This window comes from Ictidomys tridecemlineatus, chromosome 11 (assembly GCF_052094955.1).
Source record: "Ictidomys tridecemlineatus isolate mIctTri1 chromosome 11, mIctTri1.hap1, whole genome shotgun sequence".
NCBI classification, from domain to species: Eukaryota; Metazoa; Chordata; class Mammalia; order Rodentia; family Sciuridae; genus Ictidomys; species Ictidomys tridecemlineatus.
In genome coordinates this window covers 73,226,480-73,240,145 of record NC_135487.1, presented here as the reverse complement: position 1 = coordinate 73,240,145, position 13,666 = coordinate 73,226,480, and the positions used below count along the sequence as shown (strand labels likewise).

Sequence of the window (13,666 nt, the reverse complement as noted above, 5' to 3'; positions counted from 1 at the left end):
CAAGGAAAGCACTCTACCAACTGAGCTATATCCCCAGCCCTTGATGTATCTTTTTGATGAGATTTATAATTAAAGCACTCAGTAGTTACTAGCAGTTTCTGAGTTAGAGAAAGTTGTGTGACAATAATTTTCTAGCTGGTTTACTGTACTTGAGATTTGATTGTCTTGATGTTGGTAGAATTTGAACAAATCACCCTAAATTTTGGAAAGCACATTAAGTATAAGGAGGTGGCCTGCTACTCAAGTCACAGCTCTAGTCTCCCTGCCCCACATAAAACATGTTATTAATATAAATCAAGTATTTAATCCCTTCAGCACTGTTCATATTTCCCAATTGACATAAATTCAGTTTCTTTGAGTGGTAACCTGGACCTAACAAAATATTTATGTGGCTAAATGTTTAGATTGAATTGTTTTGACTGACACCAAATCTGTAGTTCTCAGTTTTACAGAATGAATTCATTTAAAATATTTCCTCACTAAAGTAAAGGCTGTCAACATCCTGTCTTTGTTTCTTGATGTTAGCCTGCTCATAGTGTTAAGGCTCACAAGTATAACTACCAGGAAAGGTTATGAGTCATGCTTCCAGAGGCTAGAACCTGGGGAGAGTGAAGAAAAAAAAAATCCTTCTAATTTTGAACAAACTGACTTCCTGTTAGAAAGGCTTACAGAAAAGTCCTGTACCTGTGAAACAAAAATTGGTTTCCTTTTGGAGATCATTATTGTGCACAGTCTTTCAGGTTTTCGTTGGGATTGGCTATTCTGTGAAATATTTTTCATAAAGAAATTTAAATCACTAAGAAATATAATTTATACAAACCACTCAATAGGCACAAATGGAACTCATCAACTGTTTCACAAACTTCTCAACATTTATTCCTCAAATGCACAGTGAATACATCTTCATGTTTTTGCATTAGTCTTAATTATGCTTGGACTAAATCAGCCCAAGAAAGATATTCACAGCTACCCAAATGTTATTTAGAGTATGATTTTAACAAAATTATCACACGTTGTCTATGAAATTAGATGGAATTCCAAGAACTTCCACAATTCAAAGTGAGGAAATGTTATAATTTTTTTTGTATCACAATTACTTCTGGGATTTTTTTATGGTAATAGAATAATTATGGAAGAAATATAAGACGCAAAGCTTACAGGTTACTTCTTTTCTGTCATGTTTCTCAACACTTATATTACCTGAGACTTATAATAAGAACTGAACCAAGCTGGGCATGGTGGCACACGCCTGTAATCCCTGTGGTTTTGGAGGCCGAGGCAGGATGATTGCAAGTTCAAAGCCAGCCTCAGCAAAAGCAAGGTGCCAAACAACTCAGTGAGACCCTGTCTCTAAATAAAATACAAAATAGGGCTGGGGATGTGGCTCAGTGATAAGTGCCCCTGAGATCAATCCCTGGTACCCCTCAAAAACAAAAAAAACCAAAAAAACTGAACCAAATAATTTTTTAAAAATGGTGTGTCTCAAGTGTAAGGAGTTGAAATGAAATTAATTCCTTAAAGGACTGAAAAAATAAGTCTATATGCGTTGTGTACACAATGAACTGAAATCACCAACTCTCTCAAATCTACTATATTCCCAGCTTGTCCCCCAAAGTTCTCCAGTTTCATCTAATCTCTTCTAAGGGTCTGATACACATATTCACATGGTATATCCCATCACATTCGCCATCCTTCCTCATCTCAGTCATCCTTCTCCAAAGAGTTGACTATCAGAAAAACAAATGCTATACAGAAGAAAGTTACAGTCATTATTCTCTTATGCATAAGTGATACATAAATTTTTTCTTGTCCAAGGTTTCCATAAGCCTAGAGTGACTGTGGTTAATTTGGGAGGCCTCCTAGCTGTGCAGAACCACTCTGATTCCTTTAAATAACCACCATCATTACCATAAAAGTATTTATTGAAAGCTGGGCTGGACAGCCATTGTACAATTTGGTCAGGCAAATGCCCAACAATTGCACTCCAGATTATATATTAAGGCACTAATTACCCAAATGGAACTCCAGGGGCAGCTTAGGTAGATGCAGTACAGTGAATTAAGGAAGGAAATAATTAGTCACAATTACAGAAACTAGCTCAATACCAAGTGAAAGAATGCATGCAGCCCATTTCCGGCAGAGCACAGGGAGACTTAGTAATAATAGTTTACGAAATGCAAAAGATAAACATGACTTATAAAAATGAGCAAGGGACTAATCTCAGTGTTAACTTACAAAAATGACTTTATTTAAGTTATTTTCTGTTCCTATGTACTACAAAGCCAAATAACATTAAGACATTTTATCATGAATTTGTATTATGACAAGTTAACTTTCAAGCCTTTTTCTTGACAGTCTTAGTTAAGTTTTGCCAGTAGTTGACACAATCTGAACACTTACAGACAGCGAGGAGATGAGTGGCACATAAGGCATGGAGTTTCAACCCCAATAGAAATATGCACTAAAGAAGCAAAGTAAGGTGGGAGAGAAGTATTCAGAAGGAGGCAAATTCAAACAACATTAAAATCCATGCACAGAGCCTGTTACTTGACATGGCCAAGAAATCAAATTGTCCAAAGTTAGATACCCCATGTCAAATTCTTCTGATTAAAAAAAACATTCCTTGTGACATGGGGAGATCTTTCTGTCTCCCCCAAACGAATGCAAGTATGTATGCCATCTTCATCAGTGATGACTCCCGAGAAGACAGAATAAGAGTGGATACTAATTTGGAAAGCAGAAAACTGTCAGAAGCATGGTAGTGGGACCTGATCTGAGAAACTTACAGCAGGTCATGTTCTGATCAAGGCCACCCAAGTTCTCTTACCATGTTTCTAAGTAGATAAGAAAAGAGAGAAAATTGTACAGACCCTTTAGGCAGTCTATTCCCCCCTAATTATTCTGTTTCGTTCATTTGTTTTGCTAACTTGAGGTTAACCCTATCCAAAGTTATTGAGATCCTACCCCTAAGGTGAAATATTTGAATAGCATCATCACATTCAGGATTCAAAGGAAGAATGTTAACTGAATCTTAATTTATGCTTGAAAAATGAACTGAAATTATGTTGACATTTATCTGTTCGCTACTAAATACTGCTGACAGTGTTCATAATGATGGATCATAAATGCTTATTTTAAATAAATATATCATGATGACTAATCAGGTATTTGGTATAAAATTAAATTAGAGAGTAAAATAAATTACTTAAAGAATGGACTTCACTTAGAGTAGAATATAAACAACAGCAAAACCCTACTAGGAGACATCTTAAGAGATAAAGATTTACATCAGAAATCATAAAATAGAGTATTGTAAGAACTTGGACTTCTTTATTCCAAGTAACCTAAGGAAGACTCAGGTTGTTAAGACCCTTCTACAAACAGGTTTGAGATACAGGAAAGGAGGCCCCTAGAAATGAGCACGTACTTGCAATAGGCATCTCTTCCCAGCTTTTCTGAGAAAGCAGTGCCTGCCGCACAAGATACCTCGTAAACTGTTAGGAGTCATTAAAATAGCTGAAAAATACAGTGACAGGGAAAGAGAGGTGAACACTAAGAAAATTTTATCACTGTAAGTAACAGATTCTACTGTATCAAAAACCAGGACATTAAAAATGATGCATCAAAAGCAAAACAAACCCAACACATAACAAGAAGATAGAACAGCTTTCTGAGGCAGGGTGTTCTGAGGGGGGTTCCACTGGGATGCATTTTTTTCCAACCAGACCACCACCAAACAATTATTTCTACTCTGAATTTCAACAATAAAACTCACCAAAAAAAGCTTACCCACCATGAGATTCAAGCAGCCATTGGAGTTAATAATATGTAAAATGCTTTTTTTTTTTTTAAAAAAAATATTTACACAGCAGTTACTCGTGAATTCTATTGAGGCGGGAGAAAGATAGCTAGTTGTCCTTTTTAGCAAGAGCACTTGGAAAACACAGAAAGTGATTAGGTAAATACTTCTGTCCACTGAGTTGATCAGTTAAAGAACTTTAGAAAAAGTCAGTAGTTCATTTACCTGAGTTTCCCATTTAAAGGCTAAATAGTAAGTAATTGAATGCTTTTACCTAAGAATGTGAACAAAATCTTATAATATTAAAAGGGCCAGAATCAGAAAATTTAGATTTTTGATTTTTATAAAATCTAATAGAAAGATCTTTGAATTTCCCTTTAATTAAAACATAAAAGTTGTGGACCTATGCTGATCTTCTGAGTGTTATTTACAACTTAAGTTGGGAATCAGCTTGCAAAATCTTTAAGAAAACAAATCAAATTCTTTTGGAATTTTGAGCAAGTGACAAAAGCCAATTATTAGTGACTTATTTCACTGAGGAATCCATATGAGGTTGCTAGTTATTACTAGTTCAGCATAAATATAATTTTAACCTGAATAGATCCCTTTTGAAGGGTGATAGAGATAATAACCATACATGTCAATCAAGAAAAACAGTGCACACAAGTGTTCTGCCATCAGATGTCTAAGCTTACTTTTCAACAGGGTATTTCAGTCATGCTCAACCATGGACAATCTGCCAACAAACTCCTTGTTTAAAACAAACAGGACTATGTTTCTAAATACAATACAGTGTTCATATTTGGGATCCCAATATTCTGGAATTGAATATTTTATCATATAAGAACTACACCACGTTACTATTCTAAAACATCATTATTTTAACTTCAGGTCTAAATAAATCAGCTCCACAAAATCACATTCTGAAACTTCAACACAGAACAGAAAATGTGAAGCTCTTGGTCTCTGTGATTGGATTATTAAACAAGTAAAATGTATTTTTCCCTTTAATCCTCTCCCCCCTGATGTATCTGAATGTTTAAAACACAACCAAGGTACACGTGTCTGCCCAGCAGTCACCATAGCTGCCTCTTGTACACAGCGCAAAGTAGAATCCGGCAAATTCACCAGGATCAAGGAGCCATTTTTAAAAACAGCATTTTAAAATCCCAAACCATCTTCCTACTTTCTTTTGCTATTAAGTTACAAAGCTTTATCGGATCAGCCAGGGAAATATTTAGCCCAAATCCCCATATTATGTTGGATTTTAAGTACAAAGGTAAATAAAAGCTCTGCTGATCGTCAGGCAAAAATTCTTGCTAAGTGACACCACTTAGCACTTTATTCACACTTCTAAAAAAAAAAAGTTAACAGAACCATTTTAGATGAGATATGTATTTTAAGCCAGAGAGCAGACAGAGTTTCTGTGCTGTACCACTAGCAGGCTTGTGGGAAATCAATAAATATACATATGTATTCATATATATAGAAGTGGGTTATTTTGTGAAACAGGCAGGATTTGAATAGCTTACCACTGCCACAGTGCCTAGAGGAAAGGAGAGCTGAATGGAATATACCAGCTCTTCAACAGAGTGCTTTAGTAGTGACTTTTTTTTTTTTCCCATCTGATGCATCTGCTTATCAAGATATCAAAGATGATTAAATTACTCAAAAAACAGGCTTCTAAGTCTATGATTTTTAAATTTAATTATCTATTAGGATGTTAAAATAAATCTAATTTCTCTAGGGCTCTTCACCAGTACTGCATAGCAATGTTGAAATTACAGCATGGAGGTGCTTTTGTATTTAGTTTTAAAATGTTTTTTAATAAAAGGTTGGTAAAAACACAAATCAGTTGAATTATAAATTACCAATTCAAGCATGCCAACCAGTAAGGACTGCTTTCTTCATGAACTTACAAAATCCTTGTCTAAGGATAATTGTCACTGTCAGTATATGAAATAATACAATTTAGGGGCAAATTTTAAAACTAATACCCTGACAAAGGACTTCAGTGAATTTATACTTTGGAGAACAGTTTTCTGTAGAATGAAAGAAAGGCTTGGCCAATGGAGAAGACAGCTGTTATTAAAAATAACTAACAAGCATAGATTCCTTGGTGTAGACATGATGAAAACAAAAACAGGGACCCGGTACTGGTGCAAATGGGCTAAAAATGACATTGGCAAGATATCTTCATCCATTTAAAATATGCCAAAGTGCATGCAATTTATATTTCCCTCCCTTTTAGAAGAATGAACTGAAAAAAATAAAACAAAATCAAAAAACAGATGGAACCATCTGTTTCTGTCAGTAGAAAACAATAATAGATACATTAGGTTCCAAGACAAATAAAACTTTAAAATATTAATATTGAAAAAATACAATTAAATTTTTATTAAAAAATACATACTCCTTACTCAATCTTTGTGTACATTTAGTTTCGTGTGAAAAAGAAAAAAAAAATAAAATAAAATAGGAAAGGCATTAAGACTACCTAATTACTTATACTGTATTTGGTAGAAGCGTGTTTCAGTCAAACTCTGATGAAAAATAAGTTATTCAGCTTTCATTTGTTCCCGGACGTCAGAAGGCAGAGTTTCAAACAGAGCATCTTCCACAACCAAACCAGCTCTCTTCAGAGCCCGGCAGTCACCGAGTTCGGGAGGGAGGATCTCAAAGTGATTGCCTTTGACATCTAAGTAGGAAAGAAACAGTAAATTTCCAATTTTTGGTGAGAGTACAGACAGGCTGTTTTTCCCAATCTTCAGAGTTTTAAGTTTCTTGCAGAAGTAGAGTTCATCTGGAAGGCTTTCCACTTTGTTACAAGTGATGGAAAAATACTGTAAACTTTGTAGAACTCCAACTTCAGGTGGGATAAATCGAATGTCATTGTAGGATAAGTCCAAGTATCGGATTTTGTTGCATAGGAAGAGGTGGGAAGGCAGCACCTCTATTTTATTGTGACTGAAGGATAGTCGTTCCAGGCTGGTGAGCTTCTTTATATGCTCGGGGATGTAGGTGATGCTGTTATGCCACAGTTTCAGCACTGTTAGCTTTCTCAGGTGCTGGAAGCTCACAATTTCTTCTATAGATTTCAGGTTGTTTTCTTTCAGATCCAGTTCCTGGAGGCTGAGCAGGCTGAACACGGCATGGGGAATGCGCTCCAGGTCACAGTGGACCAGTTCCAGCTCTGTAAGATTGGTCATCTTCTTTAAGTTGTTGAGCATGACCAGCTTGGTGCCGTCGTTATGGATGCACATCTTTTGGAGATGGCTGGAAACATCCACCACTGCCTGAGGGATTTTGGAGACGTTACTTTTGATAGAGAGGATTTTAAGGCTTTTGAGATCCCGCAGAGACTCAAGGGTAATATTTTTGGATATGTCATGACTTAGAGAGCCAACCAGGTAGAGCTCTTCCAGATTCCGGAGTCCATACATCCAGGGGGGCAGCTCCCTCATGTCATCAAACTTGACGCTCAAAACTTTGAGGTTTTCCTTCAGGAAAGAGAGTGCTGCGCTGTGGATTTTGACAGAACACTGGTGGAGAGAGAGCTCTTGGAGATTGTCTAGCTGTGCAATGGTGGCTGGGATCATTACATTCTTAATAATTTCAAGTTTTAGAGACTGCAACTCTGTGATTTCAAAAACAGTGTCTGGAAGGCCAGAAAGCATGATAAGAGGCAATTCCAGTCGATTATGGGCATTTGTCTGCAGCTTCTGCCTCAGTTTGTCAGGAGTCCACTCGTTATTTAAGTTCAGCTGCTTCAATTTATTTTCACTGACTTCGGACAGGAACACTGCAAATCTCTTGGAATAGAGAGGGTCATACTGATCTATCATATGAAGCATAAAAGCAAAATCATTTTTCACATCTGGAATATCATCAATTCCAGTCTCCTGGCGAACATACTCAAAAGAGTACTCCCTTAGGGAACGGTAGAACAGCCAGTATAAGGTGTAAAGGCACGTCAATCCATAGATACTTACAAAGCACAAGTAGCAAAAGGAGAGTTTTGAGAACAAGTGTGCCATGGTATGATTGCAAGAGAAGTTTTTATATCCAGTCATGTCCTGAATGTCAACGTTACAGTCCACTGTAAACTGGACTTTGGAAACCAGAGCACTATTATATGCAATGATGATTAGGAACTTGATAACCTTCAGTACAGTCTGGCGAACATACATGGCATATAATATATCACCTTCTTCTACATGCAGCCTGAACTTCTTCACCTTCTCAAATAAGGCCTTTGCTTGCTCACCTTCCTTTTTATCCAGAGCCCCTGCAGTAGATTTGTCAACCACAAACTTCTCAGGGATTGATTTTAGAGATTGAGAGTTGACCAGGCTGCCTTCGGGGCCAGACTGGGTGGTGTTGGACCTGTTCATATTGTTCTTCCTGTTGTCCTTTTCCTCAGAGTCCTCCCCAGACACTTCAGATAAAGCCCGTGTGGTCCAGGGAGAGTCAAAACACTTCCCCAGGATGGAGATGAAATGTTCTATTTTGGAGCTGGAGCCAGGGAATTTGAACCAAAAGTTGCTGCAGAGCATGAAGACCAGGGTATGGATGAGCACAAGGTAAGGGAAATACTTGGCGTACCAGTGGAGGGCTCGCTCATAACACATCTGGTTTATGAAACTGTACTGTTGCAGGTCCAAGTCTGTCTTCAGTCCTTTCATTTCCACAGTGGCAGGGTTCCCGGGAGATGGTTTAGGTGGAGGCAGTGGGGTGGTACTGGCAACGGCTTGAGACACATTCGAAACGGAAGTGTGGTTCTGAGCAGGCTGCACTCTTTTCGGAAGGCAGATTATCTTGTCCTGCATGACCTGAAACACAGAAATAATATGTTCAAATTATATTACTCTAAGAGCTTTCCTAATGTCATTAGTGCCAAGAAAGGAGCAATATCATCCAATAAATGTCCGTTTCCTCCGCCTGGAGAATATAATGCTCAATTCCAGCACCAGCATTTTGCTCTTAGATCATATGTTGGAAAAAAATGAAATAAATATCTGACTTTATTTCTTATGTGTAAGCCGTGACATAAAACAGCAATTTTTTGAAGATATAGAACAAGTTATAACAAAGTGACTATTTAGAGAATCTTTATATATTTCTAATTTGTATCTCTTCTCTCACCAGACAGTGGAAAAATCAGTCATTGGTCTGGAAAGTATATTTCCTTATCAGATGTAATCTTGAGTTAGACGGCTCCCAATATTATATTATTTTATATATGAGTAGTAAAAGAATTGGAAAGAAGAAATATGGAAAAAATTCTAACTTTATTGTTTCCCTTTTTCTTTCTACTCATATTCTGGTTATTATTCAAAAATTAATATGAATGGCTTAATAAAATAAAAGTTTTATTAATTTTTTTTGGGGGGTGCCAGGGATTGAACTCACAGGCACTCAACCACTGAGCCACATCCCCAGCCCAATTTTGTCTTTTGTTAGAGACAGGGTCTCACTGAGTTGCTTAGCACCTTACTATTGCTGAGGCTGGCTTTGAACTTGCAATCCTCTCGCCTCAGCCTCCCAAACCACTGAGATTACAAGCATGCATCACTGTGCCCATGTTTGTTAAGTTTTTATACTAATCATTTCTTCAGAGAGAGATGAAAGAAGTTGGAAGTGTTCAATAGAAAAATAATTATATCTAAATTTGCTAGCTTTTCATACAATATTGAGAATCTCTCTCCCTCTACTGATGCTTTAAGTAGTTGAAAATAATGTTATGCTATAAGAATGTCAAGACTGCAATTTGAGAAAGAGAAGGGCCCTTTTTGAAGATGAGGTAGGATGAGGCAGAATATACCTTGAATGAACCTGGAGGAATCATATCCATGAAGAAGCCCATTTAAGTGGAACAATCTGAACAATTAGCAAACAGTTCCAAGGAAGAATAATAACTGAGGACTATACAGCAATGACATGTGGAATTAATAATTCAGGAGAAGTCTACTTATACTTGAAGATGTCAAATGGTGGGAAATCCAGTGTTTGGTGATTCTGCAAGAGTAAGGTATCTCACGATGTTGCCATGTCCAAGTCTTTTACATTGACTATAGAGGCAGAAACTGAACCCATTGTAAAGTGGACTGCTAGGCATGGTAGGTGACCACAAACTAGGGATGAGGGAACTAGCATCTCAGCCCACAGAAGTACGAAATTGTCAGTGGAGTGAAGCATCCAACACTTAGGGAAGTGCTGTCACACAGGAGACCATTAGTAAATATTTGCTGAGAAAGTGAATGAATCCAGAGCTGCCACCAGTCCTTTGGCTCAGGGTTGTATGGGCCTGGGTGTCGAGGACACCTCTCTTAGGATGAAGATGAAGATTGTTGACAACAGCAAACTTATATTGTGCTTAGTATGTGACTGTCCCTATTCTCATAATGTCATGGGGCAGGTACTCATTATTTCCATTTTGCTGATGAAGACACTGAGGCATGGGCTCAGGTTAAGCAACTTGACTCATGTCATCTATAGCCAGAATCATCTGGACCCAGAGTCCATGTTTCTTATTTCATTTTACTGAATTTCTAGGAATAAGTCAAAAGGATCCCAGTATGACTTTGTCCTAGATAATAAGTACAAGCTTTTTAGGTACAAAGCTTGCTGTTTCCCATAGCCTATGCATAAAACAAGAAATGAGGCTAGAGAAAGAGAAGTAGAGAGAAGCAGGGGAAAGGAATGTTCTTCCTTGAGCACATTCTCCAAGAGTGCCACCCTTGGGCTAATATGTTAATATGACATTGTTAATGATGTCATGAAAACATAGTGTAAAAACAAGACTAGTTCAAGTCAAGAAAGCAGGCACCTTCTTAAAAGGTGCTAAGTTCTTGCCAAACTACTAGGCAGGCTCTCATGCTGTCCCTCCTGTAGGCTTGCTCCTAATGATGAAGATGGGTAGGGTTTCCTGGCTGCTGCACAGAATTTCAGGCTACGCTCTGCACCAGTGCACCTGGCTGAGGGGCAAGCATGGGCTATTATCTAGCTTGTGCTCCTTTACTTAACTATATGCACACAGGGCTACGTCCACACTGTAGGGGTGGCTTTTTATATTTTGCACTAAGGCATCTGATTGGCTGGGGCGGCTGCTATGCTGGGAAGGTAGATCCCAGTCTCCCCATTCTGCAGAATGGGATCTGCAGGTTCAAAAGAATGACTTGCTCAAGTTCACACAACAGGAATCACAGCTGTCTTCTTTTTCTGGCCCAGTGTTCTTCCACTGTTCCACACAGTCTTCTCATTTCTTCAGCTTCAGTCCCATGTAGGAGGGCAATATTAGCCAAGTTCCTTTCAGACCTCTGATTTTATGTTTCCCCTAAAATCTTCATGAAGATATAGTTTTTGAAATGTGCCTGCTCAAATTTTGGGAGGGTAAAGACAGTGATTTATTTTCCAAAAGCTGTTAACCACTCAGAAATGAGAACTGAGTAGGAAAAAAAATACTGGAATTTAGTCACTAAAAACTGTAGCTGCTCATGTTGCTGAGGGAACATATCATCAGAAGATTCCAGCACAGAGGCAACTCCAAGTAGAATTCTGAAAGAATGCAGGGACAGGTTGTTCAATCCAGAACTATGAAAAGCAACAACCACCAGCTTAGTGAGTCCTGCAGTCAATAGTATGGAGATTTAAACAGTAAAATAGTTATGGGAGAGAGGAAGTCAGTTTCTTCTATGTTTAACAGAAACAGTATTTTTTTTTTAAACACTGTAACATCAGGAAGGACTGGGAGAATGATCAGCACTTTCAAAATTATATTCAAAAAGAGAAAGAATCCCCCTACTCCCAAAGGCAAGATAGGATCCCTAAAAAGGGGTAGTGGTGATACAGGGCATTTTTGGGGTATCTCTGTAAAACTCTATGGCATCCTATAAAACTTGAAATTTTTTTCTTCATCTTTTCTGCTTTTCTAAGAAGTCTGCAAGTTAAACCTGTACTTCATTTTTCTTTACCTTAACCCAGCAACTGAAAGATTAGAGTGCAAAACAAGTCTTAAGGAAAGGCTGCAGAACAAACTTGGAAAGAATTAATTGTGGGGTTCTAGCTGCTAGCACAGGACTATGCTAGAGTATGGGCAGGGGGAAAGTCCCCAGACCCCTCCATGAAGCAGACAGTTATAAAACCCTATGGGAATCCTCCCCAGCAGCTCCTCCAGTTGCAGTGTGGAAAAGTTGTGCCCCTCTCAGGGACAACAACATGCAGTATAAAGCTGCATGTTGAGTTTATGTAGGGCAAGTAGAGGAGGAGGGGAAGAAATTGAGGGTGGGGGCAGAGAAGAAAGGAAAAAATTTGAAAGCAAAGTGAACAGAAGAATGAGATCCAAAATATACCAAGGGGGAGAAAAGTATCCAAAAAGCTGATATGAGAATCCTTCTCAGAATGAAGCCATTTATGTTAAGGAAAATAGATCAAAGTAAACATGAGAATGAGGAGAAGGACACAGAGAAGGTTACCTGACAGCTAGGGTCTGGTGAAGCCAAGGCACAATTTGCCCCCTCTCCATTGTGAAGAAAAACAGTATTGTATAAATAAATTTTTTTTTGGAAATCACAGCAAATTCATGCTTGGATCAAAGTTGAATAGAAAGGAAGAATTTTCTCAGGATGGGTAAAAATAAACTATTTCCATGAAGCAGATACCGGAACATGAGAATGGAATCCTTTGGGCGTGTGCCAAAACTTAAGAGAGGGCACTGGACTAGTGTTTGACCCTAGATCCTCTGGATCTTCAGGAGCAGCTGTCATCTAGTTCAGGCAAGACCTGAACAACTTCAGAGGAGGAAAAGTTTATTTGGGGGCTCACAGTTTCAGTGGTCTCAGTCCAAGACAACTGGCTCCATTCCTTGGGGCTTGAAGTGAGGTAGAACATCATGGCGGCAGAGTGTGATGGAGGGAAATGGCTCATATGATGACCATGAAGCAGACAGAGACTCCATCTTCAGATACAAAATATATGTCCCAAAGGCATGCCCCCAATGACCCACCTCCTCCAACCACGTCCTACCTGCCTTCAGTTACCACTCAGTTAATCCCATCAGGGGATTAATTTACTGATTGGGATAAGACTCTCATAACCCAACCATTTCTCCTCTAAGCCTTCTTGCCTTGTCTCACACATGAGTTTTTTGGGGACACCTCACATCCAAATCATAATAGAGTTACTAAGCTAAATGCTACGTGATCAAACTAAAACTTCAAGGAAGCAGATCTCCTAACAGACCAGTGTTTCCTGAGAGCAGGAGACCTCAGTTTATTTGCGTCAGAGTAATAAGTAAGTCCTCTCTGCTTTCACCCTGATAAGTAAGTAACCTGATGTTAACCAGTCAGCTTTTCCCCTATTGTTCTTTTTCCTTGTCTCTACCTATGAAACCCACTGTTATTCTACTGCCCACCGGGAGTTCTCATTCTATTTTGCTACCTCAGTTCATGAATCACAAATAAAAACCAGTTAATCTGTAACTAATTTTGTCTTTTGAGAGTCAGAATCATAGCACATATGCTGATTATGCAAAAGAGTGTGGTCTACATATTTAGGCAGTTGCCAGAGAAGCAGTTCAGTGAAATGCAGTACACATCTGTGACAACCTATAGAATAGATGCCACATTTGTGTGCATGAGACCCCGAAGGGCTGAGATTAAAACAAAATAAAACAAAATAAAACAAAACCACTTAACTTCAGAGGAACTACTTGAAATAACAAAGATAGAGCAATATAAATAAAGACCAGCTTATCTAGTACATGCCAAAAGTGTAAATGACATCTCCAAGACAGCGGTAGGACAGGGGAACACAAATGCTGGTCAGTTCTGAGTGTGCCTCAGGGAAAGTAATCATTTTGGAATCTCT

At 38.3% G+C, this 13,666-nt stretch overlaps 1 protein-coding gene across 3 annotated transcripts in view; it reads right to left on the bottom strand.

Moving 5' to 3' along the window:
• Positions 1-853: 853 nt before the first annotated feature.
• The window catches only part of Lrrc8c (leucine rich repeat containing 8 VRAC subunit C), a 99,261-nt gene continuing 86,448 nt past the window's right edge, over positions 854-13,666 (bottom strand). For all 3 annotated transcript variants that reach the window (XM_078026688.1, XM_078026689.1, XM_078026687.1), the window contains one exon: positions 854-8,631. In XM_078026688.1, the coding sequence (XP_077882814.1) occupies positions 6,358-8,631 (2,274 nt within the window). In that variant the 3' untranslated portion in view covers positions 854-6,357. The remainder of the gene's footprint in view (positions 8,632-13,666) is intronic.